Source organism: Colossoma macropomum, unplaced genomic scaffold, assembly GCF_904425465.1.
Source record: "Colossoma macropomum unplaced genomic scaffold, Colossoma_macropomum, whole genome shotgun sequence".
Taxonomy (NCBI): Eukaryota; Metazoa; Chordata; class Actinopteri; order Characiformes; family Serrasalmidae; genus Colossoma; species Colossoma macropomum.
Window position 1 is genome coordinate 14,615,772 of NW_023494793.1, and position 27,123 is coordinate 14,642,894.

At 40.1% G+C, this 27,123-nt stretch overlaps 1 protein-coding gene across 1 annotated transcript in view; it reads left to right on the forward strand.

The window, feature by feature from the left end:
- Positions 1-2,418: 2,418 nt before the first annotated feature.
- LOC118813329 (proprotein convertase subtilisin/kexin type 5-like) overlaps positions 2,419-27,123 on the forward strand; it is a gene marked incomplete at its 3' end in the record, with an annotated part of 69,344 nt that continues 44,639 nt past the window's right edge. Inside the window, 10 exon segments of the mRNA XM_036578597.1 lie at positions 2,419-3,128; positions 6,592-6,696; positions 7,020-7,163; positions 9,864-10,007; positions 11,935-12,011; positions 17,344-17,432; positions 19,338-19,510; positions 20,786-20,998; positions 23,616-23,716; positions 25,644-25,747. Coding sequence (XP_036434490.1) covers positions 2,952-3,128; positions 6,592-6,696; positions 7,020-7,163; positions 9,864-10,007; positions 11,935-12,011; positions 17,344-17,432; positions 19,338-19,510; positions 20,786-20,998; positions 23,616-23,716; positions 25,644-25,747 — 1,327 coding nt within the window.

The following is a 27,123-nucleotide window of genomic DNA, read 5'->3' on the forward strand; positions in this document are numbered from 1 at the left end:
CACGGGCTGTTTTCGTCCCCTTTCATCTCGCTTATAAGGACCGTGAGATATTCCTGTCCCTCGTCTGTTGTTGGATTTGACAGCGGCTCCATTCATGGAGAAAGTGGCCGTAATTGGTGCAATTATGCTGATTCGCACTCGCGTTGGAAACGGAACAGAGTGGGCAGTGTGTTGGGGGTGGAGGGGGTGGGGTAAACGGGGCAAATGTGACCAAACCAAAGATCAATCAGCCAATAAAGCGGATCAGAGTGACAGATCAGAGTAGTGTTCAGCACTTAAAGTCTATCCTGGTGGAATTCCCAAAAACGTCAATTTTCACTGTTAGGATCTCAATGAATGAATAATAAAAGGGGTTAAAGTAATAAGAAAGCTTTTAATTATTTCCCAAAATTGTAAACAATCAAATTAAAACAATTATTATTTACAGGCATTTTTCAACTGTAGTATTATTTTTTTTCCCATTTTCATAACCACTAATATGTAAATAAATGGGTATGTAAAAAAATCCAGTGTTATATCTGATTATCTTGATATCTTCAAGCTAATCATTATGCACGACCTACAGCCAAGGGAGCCTGGTCACTTCCTATTCATCCTGTTATTCCAAAAACAATGCGCTAGAGGGCGCACACGAGCGAGTCCTCAATGAATGGAAGTGAATGGAGGAAAACAGCTAAAAATATTCCTCAAATATGTTTCAAGTCTTTCACACAGGAACGTGGGAACATAGAAGGCTGTATTACATTAAAATAAAACCAATAAAAACCTACTATTATCTTTTTCTAGCTACTGCATGCTGATTGGATGGCAAGATCACTGTCTATGAGTGCAGTTTACACTCACTGATATTATCAATATAAAGAAGAATATAAGTAAAGGAGTATAAATGGAGCCGGTTTAAGGGGAGCCTGGCCATTTGCTAGTTATCTCATCGTATTAAAAACATGCTAGAGGGCGCTCGCTCGCGAATCCTCAATAAATGAAGGTGAATAGAGCTAAATGGCTAATAAAAAAAAACCTTAATAAAATCATGTTTTTAGTCATTTGTGAGAGCGTCCTATAATTTTGGAAAGTAGAAGAATGTGTTCTGCTAAAACTCAAATACAACGTAACAGTATATAGGTTTTGGGTAGCTGGACGCTAACGTTGCTGCTACTGAGTGCTGATTGGTTAGTCATGCTGCTACTGAGTGCTGATTGTTTAGTCATACTGCTACTGAGTGCTGATTGGTTAGCATTATTGCTACTGAGTGCTGATTGGTTAGCATTACTACTACTGAGTGCTGATTGGTTGGTGGACTAAACAGCTCATTGGTTGAGTGAAGTGGTTTGTGCTCACTGATGTCATAAACTTACATGAGGCACCTGTATAAAGTCCTATAACTGGTGTTCAAAAGCATTTAAAAACACAACAGCGGTTTTGGAATTTTTATGCTGTTCTGTGTTCAGAAAATTGGTGTATTTTCTTTATAAAAAGTGTTTAAGCTTTTACAGACTACTGCCGCCTTAAAGTTCTCCTCGTAAGTATGACACTAGATTTGTGCTCAATTGTAATATTATTTATTTCCCATTTCCCTAACCACTAATATGTTAATACGTGGAGCATGTCCAAATGTCTGCGCAATAACTGATTATCTTGATATCACCAAGCTAATGATTAAATGATTGAATTAAATGATTAAAAAATGCTACAGCTTTCACAAACTATTGCTGCCTTCAAATCCTCCTTGGAAGTTCCTATTTTTGACTTCAGAGACCTTAACTACGACACTTGGTTGTACTCAAGTGGTTACGGTCGGAAACAAGATGTTAAGACCTCTCAAATAAAGAATTAGGATTACAAAGTTTCCTAGGAAACTAGGAAACTAGGAAAAAACCTAGTTTACTTTTAATGTAAGTCAATGGAACCAGACTTTTTTCCAAGTCATTTTGGGCTGTTTCTTTCGGTCCATTCATCATGAAATTTACACACAATGTAAAGGGCAACAGGCGTTTTTAAATTATGTCAAAAACTGAAAAACGACAGGAGATACAAGGTTTTTTTTCCAACAGCAGCAATATATATATATATATATATATATATATATATATATGTGTGTATATATATATATATATATATGTGTGTGTATATATATATATATATATATATATATATATATATATATATATATATATATATATAGGTGTATTATTAGTAGTAGTATTATTATTATTTTATTATTATTATGAATAATAACAACAAAAGACTTCTGGACTATACTCCCCTCCCAAGAAAAAAAAAAAGACCAAAAGAAAAAGAAACCTAGACCCCTGCTGTTCTTCTAGAGAAGATTCCTGGACTGTCCCTCCTGTAACTGATAAGCGTCCTGCTGAAAGCGGGTGTGTGTATAGGACCCTGCGGCGGCGGCGGTCCCTGTACTCCAGAGTGGAGCTAGTTGTGTGAGGGAGGCGCTGTGAGCCAAATCTGCACTTTACAACCCAAAAAAACAGAAAATAAAAGGAGGGGGAACTAACGGCACCGTCTTGGAGGACCAGATCAACCAGAGAGCTGTGCAGAACAGTCCTGGCTGTCGGCGGGCAGCGCCAACTTCGAGCTCCCCGATTAAGAGCAGCACAAGCTGAAAAACACACGCATACACACATACACAGACACACAGCAGGGACGGACGGAGGGCTTTAGAGGCAGCTCGACTCTCTTTACCCCCTCCACCCCTCCTCTCTCCCTCTCCCTCCTCCTCCTCCTCCTCCTCCTCCTCTTTTCTTCTGAGTATATGTGGAGGTCAGCGAGCACTCCGATGAGAAACCGTGCTCCACGGCGAGGCGAAGTTTGCTCGTTTTCCTAACCCGGGGGGGGGAGCCGAGAGAGGAGAGGAGAGGAGAGGAGAGCCGGAGGAGGAGGAAGAGTTTTGAAAAGGAGGGAGAGAGAGAGAGAAAAAGAAGAGAGAGGGAGAGATGGTCTTGGACGGGGCTTTGCGAGCAGCCTGGCTCTGCGTCCTGGCGCTGGGCTTCTTCGCCTTCGCCCCGTGCAAAGCTCGGATTTACACCAACCACTGGGCTGTGAGGATCATAGGGGGAGCCGAGCTCGCCGACCAGATAGCCAGCAGATACGGCTACAGAAACCTGGGCCAGGTACGTAGGGCTGGGAGTCTCCTCACACACTCACATATTTACATATTCACAGCTCCGGGTGGATTTCTTTTGAGCATTTTAGGGCTTGTTTGCGTCCGCGCTCAGTCCCTGTCGTGTTGTTTGGTGTCCCGGTCTTTCTTTTCACCCCTCAAAGCCGCCGCTAAGTTGGAAGTTAGCAGCTTTGACTCCGAGTCCACACACGTCAAGCTTGAGGCTGAAGCTTCTCGGCTCCTCGCAAAACTTTCGGATACTTTCAGACGGCGTGTGAGTGGCTCCTCGTGGCTGTTTTGCTCCTAGCCGGGGTCAAAACGTGCGTTTGAGGCCGTGTTTAGTCCTCAAATTCACATTTTCCTCGTCGACGCGGCCCCCATGAGGGAGCAAACGCTACTCCGGATCTCTGGACCAACAGGTGTTTCACCAAGCGGCTTCACACTGACTAGAGGTCACTTCAGACAGACTTCTGCTCCCCAAGAACGGTTAATCTGGACCTGTATCACGAACACAGCTCCCACAGCTCAGGTCTGCCTAGCTAGGAAAACCTCAGAACAGCCCTGCCCGCTGACAAACCTCCATGTCTTTTTACAGTTGAATACAATGAGCAACCATGGTGGGTTCAAGGACTGTCATTACAGTCATTATCACTTTGGTAAGAGGTTCCTGAAATGTGGCAGCATATGGGCCTGACCCATGATCTCAATACTCTGTTAATAAAATGCCCTGTGGAGAGTTTTCTGGTTCTTTGTTCAGGCATGTGAGAGCCTCAGAAGGCCTTTCAAATTAACAGACATCCCTTTTTGCACATGAGGTGAGGTTAATGAGGCAAGCTATGGATTTGTCAAATACTTCAGCTCTTATGTTTTGCCCTTGGACATGGTTTTTTTTCACCCAACCACATACTGCATTCTAAAGAACTGGCACTAGCCATGGAGCCAAATGCATGTATTTTGTTTTAAATATAGTGCCAGCATTATTTTTGGCCTGTGTGGCCTACTGTGTATAGATTTACTGCAAGCCTTTCGAGGGAAATGCAGTGATCATAACTCCTGACGATAACTCTGTGAGTTTCTTTAGCTTGCTTATCTGAAGTGTCTTTCTTGGCCCTGAACCTTTTACATTTCTTCTTTCCTGGAAAATATAGTGAAGATGGCCAAAGTACAAGGCTCTAGAGATTGTGACGCATAGTGTTGGCCGAAGTGTGGAACATATTGGTCTTTATTTCCTCTAAAGACACATCTGCAGAGCCAAGTGAAAGGCTCAAGTCGTGGTTTTAATCTTTACCTGGTAAGATCTGGGGATTTTGGCTCTGCAGGTAGCATTTACCACAAAACCGGTAATGGGATTTGATGGGTTAAGTTTTTTTGGTGTAACACAGTCATTAGGGATACATGATAACATCAGAATCACATTGGTATTGGTAGATGATTGCTTAAAGAAGTGAAACATCGCTAAAATATCTGCATTTTATCAAAGACCTTATAGGAAAGTCTGTCCATTCGAGGACCGTTTTTGCAGTGCCCCTGGGCAGTTATTTCCACTTACAAAAGACCAGGCTCCTATCTCTTTGAATGGGGAGAGACCTATAAAACCAAAACTACATGTCAAATGAACATTTTAAAAGCTCATTTGAAATCAGTGATAAAACTGGACAAAAACAGCATAAACAAACACTGTTTTTAGCTTGTTCTCTCTACTGCGCATGCAGAAATCCCCGCAATGCGGGGAACCTTTTACGGCTAGCGGCTTAACCAGCAAGCTGATTGCCTCTTTTTATTGAAGGGCAAGACTTCTGTCGTAAACAGACGCCATGATCAGCGTTGAGCTTTCTCATTCATTTTCCAACCAGTGACTGGTCTCCCCCTTTATAACGTCTCTGGTTTCGCTTTACTGCATTTATAACCCTATAGAAATAAATGTTGTATTTCTCTGTAATGCTGTTCCAGAAAGATTTAGTCCCAGTTTCTACATTTTATAGACGTTTTGTATCCGCATCAGGAAAAATACTGGTAGCTCTCAAATTCCATGTTCACACTTGGTATAACATCCATCTCAAATGGTCTGATCATAAGTGCAGAGTAAGACATATAGCCATTTACACTTGGCATTATCATGTGTCCGAAGTGACCAAGTGATTTTGTGGCTGGAGGAAGAGGACCACCCACTTTTATGGCATCAGTCTTTTGCTGCGTCTATGTGGCCGTTTTTGTACGCATACAGACACTTGGACCCAGTTCTTGGACTAATTCCCTGTCGTACAAAACATCTGAATTATAAACTGTTCATCATAATCATTATGCATTAAGTATACAAAAAACCTTAATGGCAGTTTTAATCAGAATTACTTTAGCAGCAGTTTTTTGTTAGACAAAAATTTAAAGCGAGTCCTTGTTCGTATAAATGTAAGAGCTGTCGCAAAGGTTTGAATCGCATGGATTGCTAATGCAATTTGTAAACAAACAGGGCAGGCGAGGAAAAAATTAACTATGCGGCTGCTTTCCTCTCTGCTGTGATGACGTAGTTGATTAAGGAGGTCATTCGTCACAGTTGAAGATGCATCAGGATGCTTTAGAGTTCATGCTACCAAGCTTATGTGGTCATTATGTGATCACCCTGACCACCTGCGAAGGTAGTTTGAGTGATAGGATTGCAACGTCTCCAACACGCATTGTACCGTGTTCACCTCGTACTTAGTGCTGTCCACTTATGATCGGATCATCCAGGATGCAACGCCAAGTGTAAACAGGGCCAAAGAACTTAAACAAGCCTTTAATGTGGCATAGTGGTTCTTGGTATCTGATTTCAGTGATTTCTGTTAACAGTTATCAGTGACTCGACTTTTCTGCTGCTAGGTGGAGTCTTCTTAGTCCTGACACGCTTCTGGGGAAAGTTGGTAGCCTATATGAATCCTTTATTGAGACATAAGTCATTCTTTTGGTTAGTAAGTCATCATTTTCTTTAGAAGAGTCCTCCCACAAACCACTGAAATTTATTGACTCTTCCCATCACCACCCTGTCCCAGATTGTTTGGCTTTTCATTGGAAATGATGGTGGTCCACGCGTCAGGGCAAAGCTGGTTAAGCTGATGAGAACTGTGTATTTTGATGTTTTTGTGCTTGTATGACTGCTCTGTACTCTGTATGTGCAGCTCATAGTTGGCTAGTGCTAACTGCACTTATGAACTGAAGTCCCCTTTCTCCTCTGAAAAGTGATAGGTCCTCTAGAGTAACGTTTTCCCAGGTCAACAGGCTTCTACATTCTTAATGATGGAGTCGATTCCAGCAGTGTGCTGCAGGCTTATGGCCGATATTAATATTTCAGTTCTGTCTCAGCACCTCTTACATTTTGAGCCTCTTCTAAGATTTAAAGCAGACTTGTGAAGCTTGAATCAGGATAGATGGGGTTTCAGCCTCCTGTGTACCTGATTATATTACTTTTTCCTATATATGTTTTTTGTTTTTTCCTACAGATTGGCAACCTGAAGGACTACTACCACTTCTTCCACAGCCGGACGATAAAAAGGTCGACGCTCTCCAGCCGAGGCGCACACAGCTTCATCTCCATGGAGCCAAAGGTCAGGCCGTCACCATGGCAACGATACACCTGGGTGTTCTACGGTTTACACTAACTTTTTAGCTGTTTACTAGAAAACGAACGCCAGGACAGTGGGTAACATGACCCGAATATAAAACTGTATGGTCTATACAGTCAATTATGAGTTGCTCATAGATGTGGCTGCTTTAAAGTACGGTTTCTACACATACAGACACTTGGACCCAGTTCTTGGACTAATTCCCTGATGTACAAAAGATCTGAATTATAAACTTTCATCATAATCATTATGCGTTAATGATTACACAAAAACCTTAATGGCAGTTTTACTTTCCTCTCTTTTAGGTGGAGTGGATTCAGCAGCAGGTTGTGAAGAGGAGGGTAAAGCGAGATTATAAGCCTTCATACATGAGTGCTGTCCAGTCCAGCCCAGTCCAGTCAGACTCTATTTACTTCAACGACGCTAAATGGAGTAGCATGTGGTACATAGTAAGTATTCCAAAGTGTGCCCTGAATTAAACTGATTGTACTTTATATCAGGATTGACTTGATACTGCTTTGTTGAAGGGAAACCTTCCTTAATTTTTGGAACAAAAAAGTGCAAGAAGGCCAATTAAGTGTTTGTAATGTACAAGAATAAAAGGAAGTAGCTACATGCATGCATGCATGTATGAATGTTCTGTTTAATTACATACAAACATATACATGCATATTTGCATGCATAAATGGTTATCATGTAATAAAAAGGAAGGGTGGGGAGGGTAGGGGACTGGTGCCTAGAACCTATTGAAAAGCAGCCCAGGCTGAAACACTCCTAATAACTTCGCTGTGAATGCGTGGAGATAAAATGGTGACGGTGGAAGAAGTGGATATGTGTAAATAAGTTGGTTTTTCATGATGTCACAAAACAATGAATTTAAATTGAGCTGTTTTTGAAGCCTAGTTTCTGTATGGGGACTGGGGAACGAACGGAAAGTTTAAAGCTACACTATAAGTTTTGGGGATTTGGAGACCTCTCTGGCAGAAATGTGTAATTGCACACAACGTGCAAAAGAATGTTTTGTAATATCGGTTGCATACAGCCCGAATCTGAGGATTGAGAGCTCGTTGAAAGAGAATTCAAAGACAACTCGATCAAAACTAGGTGAAGGACAAATCTTCTGAGAATGTAAGTGGATTGTCTGCTATTGTGGTCATATCTTCATCAGTATAATGTTGATTTTGCATTTAAGATCTAAACATTAAGCCGGATCTTCTTAGCCTGTGCGTGTGACGTTAATACATAAAGATGTGGTCTGAAAAACGGCTAAATCCGAGCCAAGTCCTCTGACTTAATAGTTCAGGCTTTAAAGGGTGACTCGCAGTGGCGCGCTGACGTCATTTTAGCGTGTTTTTCCCCTTCTGACTCTATTAGCAATGTTGTTTCTAACTATTACAAAAAATCTTGGTACAGGGTACTTGGTACAGCTTTAGCAATGTTTACATACAACATGGAACCCTTCTGTTCCAAGAAAGCAAGGCAAATAAGATTTTACACAATATGGGCCCTTTAAATTTAAAAGAAAAGTCTTTTCAGAGCATTACTGATATTGCTGGAATCCATTTTTAACAAATTTCTGTCTCTGTAGTCTTAAATTGTATTGATTCCTTCATATTTTACAGTTACCTAAGCGCTGTATCCAAGATTCCTAAGGTGTGATAGTAGATTTTAACCAGTTTAAAGTTACACCATTTAATGGCTACTGTAAATAGAATTTAGAGAAGATGTATCTGGTACCTATTATCAAATCCCTTTTATGTGACCCAATGGTATGGACTAAATCCAAATAAGTTTCTCCACAGTTTCTCCAGCAACTGGTAGGTAAAGATGCACCGCCCCCCCCCCAGTGAGGTGTAAGGTTTTTGGAAACTTATTTGACTATTTAACTAATTGGAAAGATTTCAGCCATGGTATTTGACTAATCTACAGGTTTCCTGACATGACAGTTGTATTGCCAGTATTTTACATTGGGAAGCATGAGCCATCACTCACTTATGTAATTCATACAATTTTTTTTTTTGTCCAGTTTGAAAAGTAATGCAGTACGTAATCATAGATAGATGAATCATCAAATATGTATGCTATTTTTTTCGGCGCAAGATACTACAAAGAAAAACCCTGATCTTTCGTCATGCGTATTAGTGAGAAATGTCCATGCTTGGCAAGGTTGTTTCGCAAACGTGTACTTACTTTCACGTTTGACCATGTTCCTGTTCAGCAGGGAACTAAATCAATATGCCATACTATAAGAGCACAATCTGTTTCCAGAAAATGGAAGGTCACCAGTTCATCATACTTTACAAACTTGTGCCCATTTGCTCTTTGATCGCTGAAGAGTCTGGTGGCTGTAGTTGGACACTTTGACCTAGTTACTTTTGAGCCCTAAACTTGCATGTTATTGTCCTATCCTGTTGATTTGTATTGGTTTATGATGCAGAAGTGTCATTTTCATATTTGAGACGCTCAGTTGCAGTTGATAATTTGTTGGGTGTCTGGGACTATGGACTGTAATTGTCATCCTGAGGAGTTATTATTGGTTTTGCATGCCTGATCATCACAGTATTTTGCTTGCACTCACAGACTGTGAAGAACAAGAGGTGTGCTCATAGCTGCATTCTCCTCTGTTCTGTCAATGGTTAATGCAGCTCAGATAACATCAATACTTTGACCTGGACACCACCATCTAACATGAGCTTCTCTTGTTTTCCTGGGTGTTGTACTTTGAGAGCAAATAAACTTGACTCATCAGAGTTGGTTTGCAGTTCCACCTATGGCGCCAAATGATTGTGGGTCTTTTTTTTTTTTTTAATTTGTTTGTTTGTTTTTTTTTAAATCTGCCATGGTCATTTAATGTTTCTGAGGATGTACTGATGTCCTTAAAGTGAGGATGTGAGAGAAAGTTAGCCCTATTAAGAGTTTTTGTAGGCACTATTTGTTGTCGTTCCTAGTCACAACGTTGGCTTTCAGTTAGGTCCTTCTTGTACTTCCAGCTGTGATTCAAATAATTTCAATGCACCGAATCCAAATTTGTCCATGTCTCACTGTAATGCTAGGTTCCTGTACATAATCTGATTTTCCATGCTTGTTTACAGGGTTTCTGGCAATTTGTTCACTGACCTGCTCACCTCTTTGTTTCTTATGGTTTGCAGCACTGTAATGATAACATCCATAACTGTCCGTCGGACATGAACATCGTGGGCGCCTGGAAGAGGGGCTACACTGGGAAAGATGTGGTGGTCACAATTCTGGATGATGGAATTGAGAGGAATCACCCGGATCTCGTACAGAACTATGTGAGTGTGGTGGTTTAAGGTAGAGGATATGTACACACCTTTGGATTTAATGTATTGTTTTTCTTAGCTTAATGTATGGGTAGGGGTTGGTAATATGACAACAATTTTTGCTATCATGATCAGATTACGTCACATTATGTCACAATGCACATTTCTGAATATTGTCAGTATTTAAAAATACTGATCCGCTGCATGTTTCATTACAAGAAGAGCATAATCAGTCCTGTAATTGTAGACATAGTGCTGTGCAGCATGTAAACCACTGAAAAAAAATCTTTTTAAGATATGAAAATATCTTTATGCATCATCCTGTTACTAATGCCATATCTTCCAGCCCTAATCTACAGTGATGGAGAAAGAAGACATTTTTGCTTTATTTAATATACCCCCAGTGCATATATCCACTTCAAATTACACACACAATGTCTTTTAACACTGAAAAACTAACTTGATGGAGGGAAGTATCCCCCCAATTTTAAGGTACATGTACGTACTTGTTACATTAAAATAAACTCTAAAAAAGTTCTAATATTAATGCTGCAAAAAAAAAAAATCTGGTGCAACTTGAACCTAGTGTCATTTTAAAAGACATTGCTGTCAGTTTTTGATGTTTTCATGCAAAAGGTGAAGATGGTGAAAGAGCTTCATGAAGTTCTTTTGGACAACACTGTAAATAACACTTAAAGGGAAAAAGCTACAGAGCCCTAACGAAGACTGTGAACATCCCTGCCGGTATAACTGGTTTGATAATAAGCAAGCAGAAGTTCTTGGAACCACAACTAATCATTCTCTGACAGGTGCACCATGCAAAATTTCACAGCACGCTTTCAGCCTAATGATAAGAAAGAACGAGCGGTCACTCAAAAAGAGTTGTAGACCGAGAACAATAAGCAGCGAACATATCTGTTCCTACACTGCACCCAAAACTCCTTCCCTAATAAAGAAGCAAAAGAATGCCTGTCTAAATTCTGCCCACAAACATTTGGATAATTCAAAACTTTTGAAATGGTGTACTCTGGTTAGATGATACAAAAATGAAATTCTTTGGCAGTAATTCAGCTCGTCACGTTTGGAGAAAGTAGGGTTGCTTGTGTAAACATCATGAAATGGGGCAGCTTCTCGGTAAATGGTGTTTGGGTATCATACATCATTAAAGGAAACATGAATGGAGTGATGTATGGGGACATATTAGAGGAGAATTTAAGCTCATCAGCCTGGAAACTAAATCTGTGGAGAAGATGGACATTTCAGTAAGACAATGACCCCAAACGCACTGCCAAAATAACTCAACTGGTTTCTAAAAAAGAAGCTGAAGGTACCTTCACTTGAATCCCATTTCATTTAATTTCACTTTTAAATTGCAAATCCATCTGACGGTAACCTTTGATTTTGGACCTGGACAATCTGAGAGGAGGAATGGGCCAAAAATGAACCACAAGTCTGCAAAAAGTTAATTACTTTTTACTGCACATGTCTTCAAGCTGTGATTGCCAACAACAGCTTTAGTTTATATTTACAAATACATACGTTTTGTTCATTTTTGGAAGTACAAAGTGAAAAGACATTGTGTGTAAATTTGGATATATGCACTGAAAGTGTATTAAATAACAAAAAGTGTCTGTCTTGTTTCCCCTCACTGTGTGTGTACGGCTCCTTGTCATTACTCTCCACACAAAACATTACTACTGCAAATGTGAGCAGTTCCTGTACTGCTCAGGAAAAATCACCTGGCTTCAAACCAACTTACTAACGTTTACTAATATAGAACACATTTTCATTCAAGGCAGTCTACTGAAAGTTAGCCAAATTCAAGCATAATCCAGTTTCTCAGTCCAGTCAACTTCAGTCTGCTTGACCAGTGCCCATGATAAATAGGTCTGCCCCCGTTTTTAAATGCAGCTTGTCCTCATATCTTTCTCTCATGCAGGATAACCAGGCCAGTTTTGATGTCAATGGAAATGATATGGACCCCATGCCCAGATATGACGTCAGCAATGAGAACAAGTAAGAGTGCAATGCTTGTTGACGGTAAACACTCTGCTCGTACTCTACTTCAGCCACTTCACGTGTGTGAAGGAGTGTGTTTATAGAGCATTTCTGTGGTGTGTGTGTGTGTGTGTGTGTGTGTGTGTGTGTGTGTGTGTGTGAGAAGGATATTTGGTTGTGAATGTGGATATTTGCTGTGTGTGTGGTGAGTAGATGGATACCCCTCGTGTGTGTGTGTGTGTGCGCTAGTCTGTGGCTTCCACTCTGCCAGCGTGTGTGAGCCGGTGCCAGATGGCATCGCAGCGTTTTTGGAAGGTTGGGCCAGAAAGCTTGGCCTGGGTTTTCTCCTCAGCACCAGCACTGTTCTGTAGGGGTTTCAGAAATGCTGCAATTCTTAAACTAACCATAAAACTGCTATCTTTCTGCACCTGTTTTCCCAGTCCTCACTGAGAGAGCCTTCCATCTAGGATTAGGGTTAGAGTGAGATTTGATAGACAGATCTATATTTTCTTAAAGCGGTGGTTTGGCAAAAAAAAACAAAACATTTTTCCTCTTACCACCGCATGCCATGCAGTGCCACAAACCACATAAACAAGTCTATTTGAGTTTACTTAACAACTGTGGCAAGTGTGAGACGATTTAGACATGCAGTTTTCACAATGCTAAGTGGTATAGCAGAAGGTTCCATAGACCCCCGAATTTGTGTCCTCCTTGAGCTGTTGGCATCATACCCATATTAGAAAATCTGTGTCTAAACTGTTTTTATCTATGGGACAAATGAATGGAATTTTCTAGAACTGCTGTAATCGCCCCCCTGTGGTAAACAAAAATGTTACAGATCTAATATGTTGTCTTAAGTATATTACAAGTTTGTTTAGCAGTATGAATAGTGCTACATCCATGCTGCAAACATGCTAACACTCATGAAACACATGAAAGTAAATCTAGTATTAAAAACACCACTGACAATAATGATAACTTTATTCATAGAGTTCTTTTTATGCCAGTAGTAGATTAAAGTGCTATAAGGACATAACAAAATGTTATTATTTAACATTAGCTGCTCAAAATGTAGCTACTACTGGTGGAACAACTTAACTGCCACGTTTGACAGTGTTTGCTGGTTTGCGTGCAGTATTTTGGTGAGGCTGCCAGTCTTATGATGTCAGTTTAATGCGCAGCACTGTTGGAGCGTGTTGGCTTGCTATTAGCATGGACGTAACAATGTTTCTATTTTGGCTCTGTAATGATCTCACAATTCGGAGCATCCTGTGAAAAAAGTGAACACAGGATTCAAATGTATCAGCTCCATCACATGTTTGTGTACCACAGGGTATGATGACTGCGTTTTTCAAATAGAGAATGTTTCCCATGGCGAAAACATGCTATGACTGAAAGTTCCTAATATGGGCATGACCCATGAATTCTGTTGCTGGTTAGCTAGCCTAGAGTAGCCTTGTAGCTTTAATGCAAATCTAAAGAAGCTAATTTTAGATACCAAACATGTTTGGGCTAATCGACTTCATTTAGAAATTGTGCAAATATGCTTTTTTTTTTTTTCGAATTTTTTTTTCTTCAGTTTTACCAAACTATCACTAAAGCCTTTAGATGCTTCAGTAAAACAGTTCGTAAGTATTTCCATGGCCTGAGGAATTTGCGTTTGAGCCTGTTGCTCTTGATGAGAGGAAGTGAGTGGTAGGAGGGTGGCTTTTCATGGCATGTATAGGCACGTTCTATAGAATATTGTCTGTGTGGTGTAGCGGTCCTGTGGTGGGTGCCGGATGTCTGTTTTTTACTTTTCTTGAAGAAATACTTTATTTAAAACTGCTAGCGTGACTATCGATGAATGAATGAATGGCCCTTGTTCAGGACCACTCATTCGTACAGTTCTAACTGAACTAGTTTTCATTCATCTCCAACACTGCTGGTGTTTTGGTTACTATCTGACTTCTGAATACTAAAGTTATCTGCAGTATAGCTTTTATATAGCTTTTCTTTTATTCTGGTGTCAGTAAATCTTTTGTATTTAATAATGATGGCCTGTCAGCACAAGCTAATGATCCTTTCTGTGCTGGTATGGTTTAGCATATGCTTTCTCTGCTAGTATGGATGAAATATGATTCTATGTTATGTCTCTGAAGGAGATTTTGTTTGAAGTGCTGTGCTGTGGCTGGAAGCTCACCTGCTCGGAAATGTGTACATCACACACGTTAAATATACTTTTGTGCCACTTCAAAGGCTTTTGGTGTTATATTGGATACGGCTTGAAAGAGGCCAGTTTAATCCATACAGACAGACAGCCTGTGCTTTTGGCACTTTCATGTGTGTTATGCTATGAAGTAATACCTTTCGGATACCTAGGTTTTGTGTAAGTCACACTGAAATATACTGTGTGTGTGTGTGTGTGTGTGTGTGATGGCTTGGTTTGTGTTGGGGCAACACATTTTATCTGTAATTGTAGCTAATGTCATAAATTATATTGATATACTACATGTTTATAATGTTAATGTACATGTATAGTGAGCAGGAAAAGTGGCTACATTACTACAGGAATTTTCATTTATTTTTTGTATCGAAATGTGTAAAGATGCATTGATATGAGAATTCTGGGCCAGTGCAAATAGTCCATTGTCCATGTACGTCTCTGGTGTGTGTGTGTGTGTATATATGTGTGTGTGTGTGTGTGTGTATATATATATATATATATAGGTGATAATATATATATATATATAATATATATATATATATATATGTATGTATATGTATGTGTGTGTATGTACGTATGTATGTATGTGTGTGTGTGTGTGTGTGTGTGTGTATATATATATATATATATGTATATGTATATATATGAAAAAATGCAGTATTTATGCTATACTATGCAATCTAGACTAATAAACAAATGAATTCAATGTAATAGAAATCCCTTGAGTAGGATGTTGTGAACCCATATGCATCTCCCCCTATTTATATAGCCATAGATCACATGCTGAGAAAGCTAGCAACAGTTCTGGCAGCAAATCAGATTTTTATTGTTGATCTTGTTTTCTACGCATGTGTTGGATCCGGTGTGAAATAAGAAGCGCTGCGGAGAGGTTCCGGATTACCATGTGCGCAGCGTCGCATCTGGTGTGAAATTGGCTTTAGGCTGGAGCAGAAATGTGACCATCTCCGGGGAGCATGGGTCCATTTTGAAAACCGCTGTCTTAAATGTTCCGCTCTTCTAGAATACAGTACATGCATGATGCAATATCAGATTGAAATATCGGTCAAATCAAAGGTATCTACAGTCACTGTCCACAGACCATACATGTGCACTCTGCATTTCTAAAATTACACATTTGTAGTAAATCTGTTTCACTGCAGAACTTTTCTTTACCGTGTACTTCATTGCTCAGGACCCCCACAGGACCACCACAGAGCAGGTATTATTTGGGTGGTGGATTATTCTTAGCTCTGGCGCTGCAGCACAGCGTTGCTGCTGGCATTTTTAAACATGTCAGTGTCACTGCAGGATTGAAAACAGTCCACCAAGCAAAAATGTCCAGCCAACAGCGTTGTGACCACTGATGAAGGACTAGACCAGGGGTCGGCAACGTGCAGCTCCGGAGCTGCATGTGGCTCTTGTACTGCCCTGTTGCGGCTAAAACACTGGAGTTAATGTAGAACTGCTAATTCACCCTTTAACCCTGAAGGTTGGCGCACAGACTGCTGGTCACCATAGCAACGACAACAATCTTGCCTAGCTAGTACTTTTGAGGAAAAGTTTCCTGCCAGAGATGCGAGAAAAGCGGATATAGCTGAGCTAAAGCTTAAAGCAGAGCAAAGTAGGTCTGCGTTTTCATTTATATTATATTTTTAGCCTATACTAGTATATTAGCACATACTGAGACACATTTACATCCAAGATGATAAAATGGACATAAAATTTTGTGGCTCTCAAGGTGGTTTGATTTTTGTTGAAGGGACAAAATGGCTCTTATTAACTTTTGGGTTGCTGACCCCTGGACTAGAGGATGACCATCACAAACTGTGCAGTAACAAATAAGGTACTGTCTCTTACTTTACATCTACAAGGTGGACCAACAAGGTGGGAGTGTCTAATAGAGTGGACAGTGAGTGGGTTTAATAACTAACCAACACACCATCACCACATCAGTGACACTGCAAAGCAGAGAATGATCCAACACCTGGTATGTGAAGAGAGTGTTCTGGTGGCTGTATGTATTGTCCTGTGTGGGTTGTGCGTTGATTGGCCTCCGGAAAGCAATGTCAAGGTTACACTGCGTGGGCTGAGCACAATGACATGAGATGTGTGTGTGTTTCTGCTTTTCTCATTGACCTGTATTCATCTGGCAGATGTGAATGTACACAGAGTCCAGTACTGTGGCACACAGCGGAACGCAAAGATCTATGAAAACTCTTTGTGTGGATGTTTAAAATTATACAGATGCTTATAGTTTCTTTATGAATCTCACAGCTATGGTTACATAGTGTAGGTGAAGTTGTGGAAGTGGTTTATTATAATTCAGTAGCATTTTTAACTATATTTACTTGCTTTTTTTGGATTTTAGAAGCTTTAACTTTATAAAGATAACTTTCCTAAAACAAGGCAAGTATATAGTGATATGTGATTAGTAGGTTTGACCTGCTGATATCAGGTCTTGTCTGTGTAATGACCTTTTGATACCATAAACATTTATGGTGGTTTTGTTGATTGGACCCTGACTTGGCCCGGGATCTGCTGCTGTTTGGATCTTTGGAATCTTCCTTTTTTTTTCCCCCCCCACGTTTTAAATGGCTGAGATTCGAGACACTGGTTGCCATGGCAGCGTGAGTTTTTCTGTGCAGCTGTTCTCTGCTGGAGGTTCCACAGCGGAATGCAGACTGACTCTCCCTCTCTCTCTCTCTCTCTCTCTCTCTCTCTCTCTCTCTCTCTCTCTCTCTCTCTCTCTCTCTCTCTCTCTCTCTCTCTCTCTTTCTCAACCTTGACTTCATAAGAGAAGTTTTTTCTGTCTTTTTCCCGGTGAGTGGTCGTATTAGATTTATGCGGGTTTAGTTTAGGTCAGCCACGGCGCTAAGAATGTCTCCACGTGTCGTCTGCGCACAGAGATGAGGGGAACTTTCGAATGTTTTCCCTCAATAGCTCAAATATTTAGCCACTGTGTTTGAGCCGGCTTGGCTCGAAGAGAGCATGTTTAGTTTCAGCACAGCTGTTGCCTCACTAACCCTGTAGCGCCTGTCCTTCTCTGTGTTTCCCAGTGATGCATCGGAGTTAAAGAGTATCAGCAACCTCTGAGAATACCTGACTGTTTGTTTGTGTACACACTGATGTTTGCGTTCTCCTCAGGCATGGCACGCGGTGCGCTGGTGAAGTGGCAGCATCCGCCAACAACTCCCATTGCACTGTGGGTATTGCTTACAACGCCAAGATTGGAGGTTAGTACTGCTGGCCTGAACCGTTTTCTCCCAACACTGTGGTTTGGCACTCTGGCCTCTCTCTTTTAGCCCTCTATAAGTGTATACGTCTCTCTTTCGCTCACCCACTCAGTCTAACCTCTATTTGTCTGTCCATTTAGTCATTTATCTGCTGATTTACAAAGATGTATTTTGCATTAAATATTGCCTGTCCCAGCAAACTTACATTTTCACAAATGCATTGGACAGTTCAGAGAACCTCTTTCTTAAAGCCCAAGGGAATCTGAATCTGAGTTTAATCTCGCTCTTGTGGGCACACAGTATACATGAATAAAGTATGTCCTGTAAATAACTTTCCAATGGCCACTAAATGGTTGCCTGTATTCTCCTCCCTCTGTGTAAACTGGGTGGTACTGATCTTGGGTAACGCACTCGTGAGTCGTATCTTCCCCGATCACAAAGCTGATGGAGGTTGTCCCACCCACACAGCTTTAACAAAACTGTGTTGCCCTTCAGTCTCTCTGTGTTCAAGTCAGAGAAGCTTAAACTAACATAGCAAGCATAACAGAGCTAGCAAGAAAGTCCGTCCGTTCGTTCGTTAAAATGGCCACACCAGCGTTCCCTGAATGCACACACAGCAGTAAAGTGCACCTTATCCTCTTTAATATATTTTTTGGATAGTGATGACATGTAGAGCCAGTTTCATTCATTTCCCCTCACTCATGCTGTTTAATACTACTTCAGTGATGCTGCAGGATAGGAGTGTTGGACTGAGGGCTGTAAATCATGTGTGCCCTTAAAATACTTGGATCATGCTCAGACAGTTCTCAGATAGATCTTAAGTGATTTTAAAGGCATTTTTATTGTATTTCCCTCTGTTTACATCATATTATGTCTCCTTTTTTCATTCAGACCTTGCTGGATGCTTATTATAACTCACACGAACATTTATAATATTTACCACTGTGTTCCCTGGGACATTTAAGTGTGGGTGTGACCCCATTTACACCTGACCGTTTCGTATGTCTTGAGTATCAAGGCCATGTCAGGATAGTAATTATCCACATAAAAGTGCAGCTGTAAATGCACCCAAGACATATTTAAATTCAATTACTCAAACCACTTCAGGAGGTGGTCTGAGACACATTTGGGCCATATGTTTAGCCAAATGTAAATGCATCAGTCTTTCCAAGCCACAATCAACAACCAAAACCCCTCCCAATACTGTGATGTCGCCTGTTCTGCATATGAGGGGAAAACGAAGCACCCACTGGACTGCCACCACTACATAGAGGCATCACTACTCCTTCAGTTCAGCTCCTGGCATGAGTTTATCCTCCGAGTTTGAATCAGTAGCCTTCTGCAGCCCAAGCATGTTCAAATAAAGCGTCACTTTTGGTCATCGTTCATACGGCTGTGATGAGGTCAGTAGGCCTGCCCCGTCACCAAGACTATTTTGGGACGCTTTGTGCAGACTTTACATGCACATATATTTACTCACCTGTTGATCTTGTCCCTCTGGCCCTGTTCCTTCAGGAATGGCAGCGCATCCATTCCTCTTTTATAGTAGCTGTGAAGGGCCCTTGATTAGCTAAAGTTCGGGTCGGGGGGGCTGAGATTGAGGTACCTAGAGGGAGAGAAAGAATAACGTTAAATATAAGCAACTCAGAACATACCAGTAATATGAAAGAATGGCCAAATGACAAAAGACAATAGTGTCTGGATTAATATACTTAGATTGTTGAACCCGTGACTGCGATGACTAATACAATAGGCTGATAATTTTAATTAGTGGTCTTCTTGTAAACATTGGTGAAAAGCAGTAAATAATGCCATGTAAAATTGATTTTGAGTCAATCTTTTGAACAAAACAGAGAAAAACGAGGAACAAACAAGACAGTTAGTTGTTGTTGTTTTGACCCACAGGTGTCCGGATGTTGGATGGAGATGTGACGGACATGGTAGAAGCCAAGTCACTGAGTCTAAATCCACAACACATAGATATCTACAGCGCTAGCTGGGGCCCGGACGATGACGGCAAAACTGTGGACGGGCCTGCCTCCCTCGCTCGACAGGCCTTCGAAAGCGGCATCCGACAGGTAAAGAGATCATTGTAAACTCCACTTGGGTACACCACCACACCTGTAACAGGTTTATGTTTGTATGTTTACACGAAGACATTCCTAAAGCCCACTTAGTCATAATGACGCAGCAGACACTTGAAGACAGTAAAATATTTAACTGTCCCTTAAACACTTTCGGTTATGTATTAAGTGCCAAAGTCGCTTATAGCAGGAACAAACATTAGATCGAATGTTTGTAATTAAAGCATACCAGTAATGTTTATATAAGATGGAAGGAGAATCTGTTGAAGGTCACACATAACTTTGTCAAAATTGATATACACTGGTAGTAAACTTGCTGCAGTATACAGCAACTTCAGTGATATCTGTCTTTCTTGGTGTACACTCTCAAAACTACAGGCATTACTTTGGAGCAACCAGTTGTGGTTCTTTACAAAACCTTTCAGTGGATGATTCTTTAAAGAACCACAACTTACAACTGTTTGTCCAAAGCAAGAGCCATTTAGGAACCTTTATGTTTAAGGCTATATACTAAGCATTTGTGGAGATGAAGCTAATTTTAGGCTCTTCATCTTGTGCCTTTCTAGTAGGCCCTCTGAGGGCGTTTTCTTTCTTTCCTACTTTAATTCCCGGTAATTCCTGCCCTTGGGAGTGACCTTCAAGTGTAGGTATAGTTTATGTAGTCTGAGTCATAAGTTAAAGTGTGACTGTAATTGGCCTCTGTCTAGTGCCAAAGGTGTGTTTGGGGTGGTTTAGAGGTGTTTCAAGTATGCATTCTATATGTGGCCTGTAGATATCTGTCAACTTAATTTTGGTTGTCTTAGTGAGATTGTGTGCCTTGAAGCAGAGAACAGTATTGATCTAACCTTGTACTTTTTAGGTCAGATTAATAAAATTTCCGGTTTGATAAGAATGAGGCCAAATTAGTCTTGGGTTCAAACAAAGCCTTGTCTAGAGTATTAAGTGGAAGATTTAGGAATGGGGGGGGCATATATAGTACGATCAAATGAAACTCACTTTATTCACTGAAACATGCAGTTGGTCAGTTTTCTTTAAGTACTAACAATGTCCACAGAATGCTAAGATGCATATTGTGATGTCTTTTATCATAACGCGATAAAATGTTACATTGCCCATGTCTTAATGAAACCTCACAGTGATTGTCAACAATCTAGCACCAAACTACCGAAGATCTGCTTCATTAGTAATAATGCCACAAGCTGGATTAAGTTCAAGTTGTATTATAGATTGATGTCAAAGATCCGCCTCTTCTTCACTGTCCCTTCACAGGGCAGGAAGGGAAGGGGCTCCATCTTTGTTTGGGCGTCAGGTAATGGTGGGCGGAGTCGAGATCACTGCTCGTGTGATGGCTACACCAACAGCATCTACACCATTTCCATCAGCAGCACCGCAGAGAGTGGCCGCAAACCCTGGTACTTGGAGGAGTGCGCCTCTACCCTCACCACCACCTACAGTAGTGGCGAGAATTACGACCGCAAGATTGTAAGTTCTCAAGAATAGGCAGGTCATTTTTGTGCTTGCACGAGGCTTTGATGAATTGTTTGTGTGTGTGTGTGTGTGTATGTATATGTGTGTGTGTGTGTGTGTGTGTGTAAATATAAATATATATATATATATATCGTCGCTGTCCAATGAAAAACATGTATCTCCATTTTTTTGCCATTTTTATATATATAAGATTTGTTGAAAATACCAAGAAGCAGACATCAGCCCATGATGTGAGCAATTGCTTCCTTTACTGTCTTAAACACTACAGCAAGCAGTTCTAAATCAACTACAAAAATCACCATCCTAACTTAAAAAAAGCATCTGGGCTAATTATCTGTTAGAGGCAGCGTTACTTGTTCAGCCATCTATAATTTGTTGTGAAGCTTTTGAAAATTGCCAGTGCAGTTTTGAACTCTTGGGCAGAATTTCCCAAACTGTGGTCCTGGAGTAAATTAGCTGATTAGTTGAATCAGATGTGTTGGAGTAGGAAAGCGCCAAAATGTGCAGGGCAGGGGTACTCAAGGACAAGATTCGGGAACCATTGCTCTTGGGAGTCTTTTTGCTGCATTGCCTTGTCTTTGTCTTTTCTAATCAAATTCTGCTTAAAATGTTGGATCATTTATATATTACACAGCTTTCATCATTCATCATAACTGCTATTGCTTTATATGTCAATAGTAAAACAAATAATTTTAACAGGGATTACAGTGTTATGCATTTTATTACACATTGAATGTAGAGATTAATTTGTTCAGTTAAATTTCTTATTACAAAGGCAGTTTTTTTTCTTTCCATTGTGTCACTGTAATTACTTAGTCTGGAAGGACTCTAATACCTATTGTGGCTTAAGTCAACAAATGATCCTAGCAGTTACTAATGTTGCTAGTGTTTCCTTTTTCTGTCGCATTAACGGCATATAAAAACATTTTGTGGTGACCTTTGTAATCCCAACACATGGTATTACTGACTATAACTTACCAAAACAATCATCTATTTTAGCCTTAATTACTGTTTTAGAGCGTATGGAAACATTTGCAAGCATTTGACAAGCAATATGTTTACTTGCTAAGTAACACTTTATAACTGTAATTGGCAGAAATACATTCCCATCAGGGAACTGAATGATCGATTTCAGGTGACAGACTTTTCCTGACAAGCAAACGTTCAACATGTTGATGCTTTGTAGTGCAGCTAGACAGTAAGCTTGTAAGGCTGATGCAAACAAACAGTAGTAAAGTTGACTGCTTGGCTGAGCCCTTCTGAAGACTTTGTAGCAACACTGTTTTAGATTGCAATGATAAAGTGATGTTGGTGTTGAAGATTTTATGGAAAAGGTATTCTCAAAAATATGTAACAGGCTACTACTGTACTTTTTCCAACAAGTGTCCCACGAGCCCCCCAAAATAACCCCTTTCAATATATGTACTGGTGTTTTATAATACAGTTTTAGTCAACCAAGATGTGCCACAAGGATGAGTACTTGACCTCCTATGTTTGATACTGTTTGACATGATGAATATTGGAGTTTCTTTTACGCCATTTACTAGCTTTGGTACTAAGATACAAAATGAATTTGTATGTCCAGACATCCCCAGCCTATCCGCATGGGTTGCTGGTAACAACACAGGCGTCAGTAACTACGTAGTTATGTAGAGAGGTGGAGGTGCATCATCTCGCCCTCCAAACTTCCCAATTCTCTGGCATAAGCATGAATTTTTGGTCCACTTCTTGAATCCCAGCACTTCTGTCACTCTGGATTTGATGCGTTTGTCGCATTGCAAATGACACATAAGACACTTTGAAATCCAGTTTGAGCACCCAGAGTATCCAGACTGAAGCGCCATCTGTAAAAACCTGATTGGAATCGCATTTGGATGTGGTTTGATCCAGTTTGCAAAATCGGATTTCATTTTTGTTTTCTTTTTTTGCTGTCCAAACTATCAAAAATCAGTCTGAATACAATCTAGATATGCCAAAAAATTTGGGCTGATTTGAGATGGCCTGATCAAGGCCTAAGTTACATATCCATCTGAAGCATGACTTCATGAAATTGTAGATCCCTTTCTTTAAGACCCTCTGGGTGCCTCCTCACTTGAGGGCAGGATGATTCATCCCTTTATTTGGATATCTGGCTGTCTGACCAATTGCATAATTTTGGAATTTGCCAAGTGTAGTGCTGGAATGAACAGCCCGAGCAAATGTACTTTTCCTCTTCACTCTGAATTGAACTGTCCCACAAGCTGTGTAAATCATTTTGAATTCGGCTCCATTTATTCAACTCCTAATGTTCCTTGGAGTGCAAATATTACTTGTCGTTCATTGTACAACATGCTGCTATGTGGTCCATGCGTTTCTTCTTTGATTTGTTGGTCAGTGGGTCATTGTGACATTGTCAACCTCTCCTAATGTGAACCACTACAGTTTACGCACAGCCTGAGAGTTCTGCCCTCTTATGAAGCTCATCTTGGAGAGACTTAATAAACTCCACACTTACAGTATAAAATCTCATAAGCTCTTTCACAACAGTTATGTAGAAAGCCCGCTCTGTTAACATTAATGTTAACATTGTAAACACCTGTAAATCTCTAACTCTTTCATTTCCTCTCTTTAGATCACCACAGATCTAAGGCAGCGCTGCACAGACAGTCACACCGGAACATCAGCATCAGCTCCCATGGCTGCTGGGATCATTGCTCTCGCCCTGGAAGCCAAGTAAGGCACCACTCAAATCTAAACTGACCTATCCACTAGGCCTCATACATTAGCACACTACACCAACCAAATTGCTCCTTAAAGACATTTAACAGAACTACAAAGCTCTTAGCTTTAAGACAGTACACATCGTAATATGAAATGATGGCTTACAGAAGACATTTATCAGTATTAAATACCATTTTGTGAGATCTGAGCTGGGCTTGAGCAATGATGAAAGAAACGTGACTCCTGCATTTCCCGCAAGATTATTGTTCTAACTGTGTGGTGATGTGAATATTAATTACAGTCCAGCTGGAAAGGAATGTAAAGCTAATATTTGGAGTCTGGAGATAAATGGAAGCAATTAAACTCTATTAAGTAGAGGCTTCATTTTAAATGAGGTCCTAAGTCACAGGCTTGCGGAAACTTGCCAGGTTTCAACGAAATACTAGATGGCACGCATAATAAGCTGATGTTTGAATCATGACTAAAGTTGACAGGATCTTACCAATCACAGTAGATATGCAGCATACAATGGCCCCAAAAGTATTTGGACATTTGTGGTATATCTAAAAATGTTTCTAAGTTCATTGGGTTGGGAAACAAAATGTCTAGCCAAGTGGCATTTATTTTAAACAGACCATTCCAAGTGGCGGCTGGTGGCTTTCAGATTGTTATCCTACTGAAAGATCCATATCTGTTGTTTGAGCAATTTGTTTGCAGAGTTTTGCGTCCAAAATGTGTTTGAACACTTCTGAGTTTGTGATCCCATCAATGAACAAGCTCACCAACACCAATGTAAGAATAACAGATGTGATGTTTTCACCTCTGCGCTTTACAGAACCCTTAGTGCAGTCTGGTTGGGATTCTTCTCCAGGATTTCTCCACACAGAGTCTACCATCAGTCTAATTTGTACATTTTTGGTTTTCTGAATCAAATCAGTTTGTTAAACATTTTATGAAGCAACATAAAGAATTATTCAGGTTTACCAATAACTAAGTGTCCAGATACTTTCTGGGGCCAATGTATATACAGTACTGTGCAGAAGTCTTTATTTAAAACCATTTATTTTGGCAGTAAGTTTGCTAGTAAAAATATGTCATTAGAATAACTGCCAAAAACTTAAATCCCTTTAAAAAGTATTTTTCTTTTATTTTCAAAAAAGTAGTTTATATCTTGTGAGCTAGTTTTTAGTATTTTTCCAGTATGTTAAACTCAGCAAACAAGTAGAAATGCACAAGAATTTGCAATAAAGTTTGTTCCATGTACAATGCATTACTGCATTTTCACTTAGAAAATCAGTGAAACAACAAAAATTTGAAGTGTTTAAACGTTTGCATACAACTGTACAGGAAAGCACTACTTAGTCTTCGTGTTATGTGTTCATTGTAATAATTTATATTGTTTTTGATGAGGTGTTATTATGTTTTTAGGCGCCTAAAACATTTGCACAGTACTGTATAACAAACATTTCTGTTTCTTTGTATTTAATATGGATCTTTTGCATCCCTTGTCCTCTCTGAAGAATTCATAGCTTTCAAACTGTTTTACTTTCGTTCCGTTTTGAAGTGAATGGCTACAGAGTTTTCTAGTTAGCAGAACACTGCCTGCCTGTTTCGCAGGAACTAAGTTTGATCTTACAGGAAATTTTGAGCAAAACCTCAGCATATGGCTGCCATGTGATGGCATATTCCCGGCAAAACTTACCGACCCACATATTATATGCCTTTAACACTACTTTGACATTCAGAGACACGTGGCGACCATCTTGCTTTGGTTTGATCCCACTGTTCATGGTGCATTAGGGAAGCAGCCAGAATGAACCAAGAGGAGAAAAGGAACAGACGCATTAAAACACATTAAAAGAAATGTTAGGAGTAGTTTGGTTCCTTGGCGTGTACTATCATTTCATATTGTTTGTTTCCTTGCTGGTTTGTCTTACAGCCCTCTCCTCACATGGAGGGATGTGCAGCACATCATTGTCAAAACATCTCGCGCTGGCCACCTCAGTGCTCCTGACTGGAAAACCAATGCAGCAGGATACAATGGTACCAGCTTTTTAATTCTTTATGAACTCTTCTTGTTTAATTTCTTGCTAACCTGCTTTGCATATTAAAACCCAGAGGCCAAAAAATGTACAGAGAGCTGTTTCCTCACTGCCTGCTATCAGTCCAGTGCAATAATTCTAAAGAACTATCTCAGAAGCCTTACATTTAAATGCAGGTAGTCAAGCGCCAGAGGCATCAACATTAGTTAAAGCTTTACTTCTCTATCAATTTTAAGACGTTCACATAAATACTATAACCCTGAATAACTCCAGTCATATGTTCAGTCGTGTAAACATTGCGCTGTCATTAACTTAAATAGATTATTAGCAGAACATTAAATCTAACATAAATGTAACCATCTCTACATCTGTTGTAAACATGCCTACTCACGTCCTATAGTGGTGCTTCAGTAGTTTACAGTAGTGCTTACAATTTAAAGAGTTAAAGAAGGGTTTTTTATGTGAGGAGGAACTGCTTTGGGGTGAATTTTTGTGGGTGGGCTGTTTGAAATGTGCCCCCCCCCATTATATACAAAGTTACACTAATGCTAGCTTGGTTGAATTTATTAGCTAATAGAAGAGTGGCTGGTCTAGCAGTCAGGATTAGTTGACCCTGCAGGGGTTCACAGCGGTTGTGTGAAATGCATGCTGAGTACTGTAGTGAGAGAACGTTTAATGAATGAAAACAATATAAAACTGAATTCTGTCAAAGCGATGCAGCTGAGGAACACAATGCTGAGCTACAGAATACTGTATGACCCAGCAAATGTGCTCCTTTAAGATCACATAGAGCGTAAGCACAGTCCTAGGCTTTGAACATGCCAAGTATGAACTTAGAATAATCTCTTATTTGATGTGTGATGTAATATGCAGGTTAAAAAAGTGAATTAGTCTGCCGTTTCAGTTTCGGCCTGCTTCAGCTTGGTTGTTTTGTAACTAGCCTGTATTTTAATGGTTAGCATAGTCAAGGTATAAATAACAAACATAGTGTATGATTAGCACGTAATAGTCAATAAGGAGGATTTAATGTGAGATGATAGATTATCTGGAGCATCCAGATTTACTGTGTGTCTAAGAGAGGGAGAGAATAAGAGAAAAAGCCCATTTCTGGAATGTTTTCACATTGTAGCCAAGTATAAAATCTGTTTAATTGCTACATTGCAACACTGTTTTGATAACATATAGAAAAATGTACAAAAAATAAACACTGGGAAAGGTGTCTTGAAATTCTTTCGCTTGCAATCTTTTGTAGAAACAACTGTTACTGATCAAAACTAGGCATCTGGGTGCATTCAGTCAGAGTAAATTGGGTGGAGAGGGACGAGGAGCTTATGCTGTGCATGTTTCCACTCTCAAATGAATGGACTTTTTTTTTTT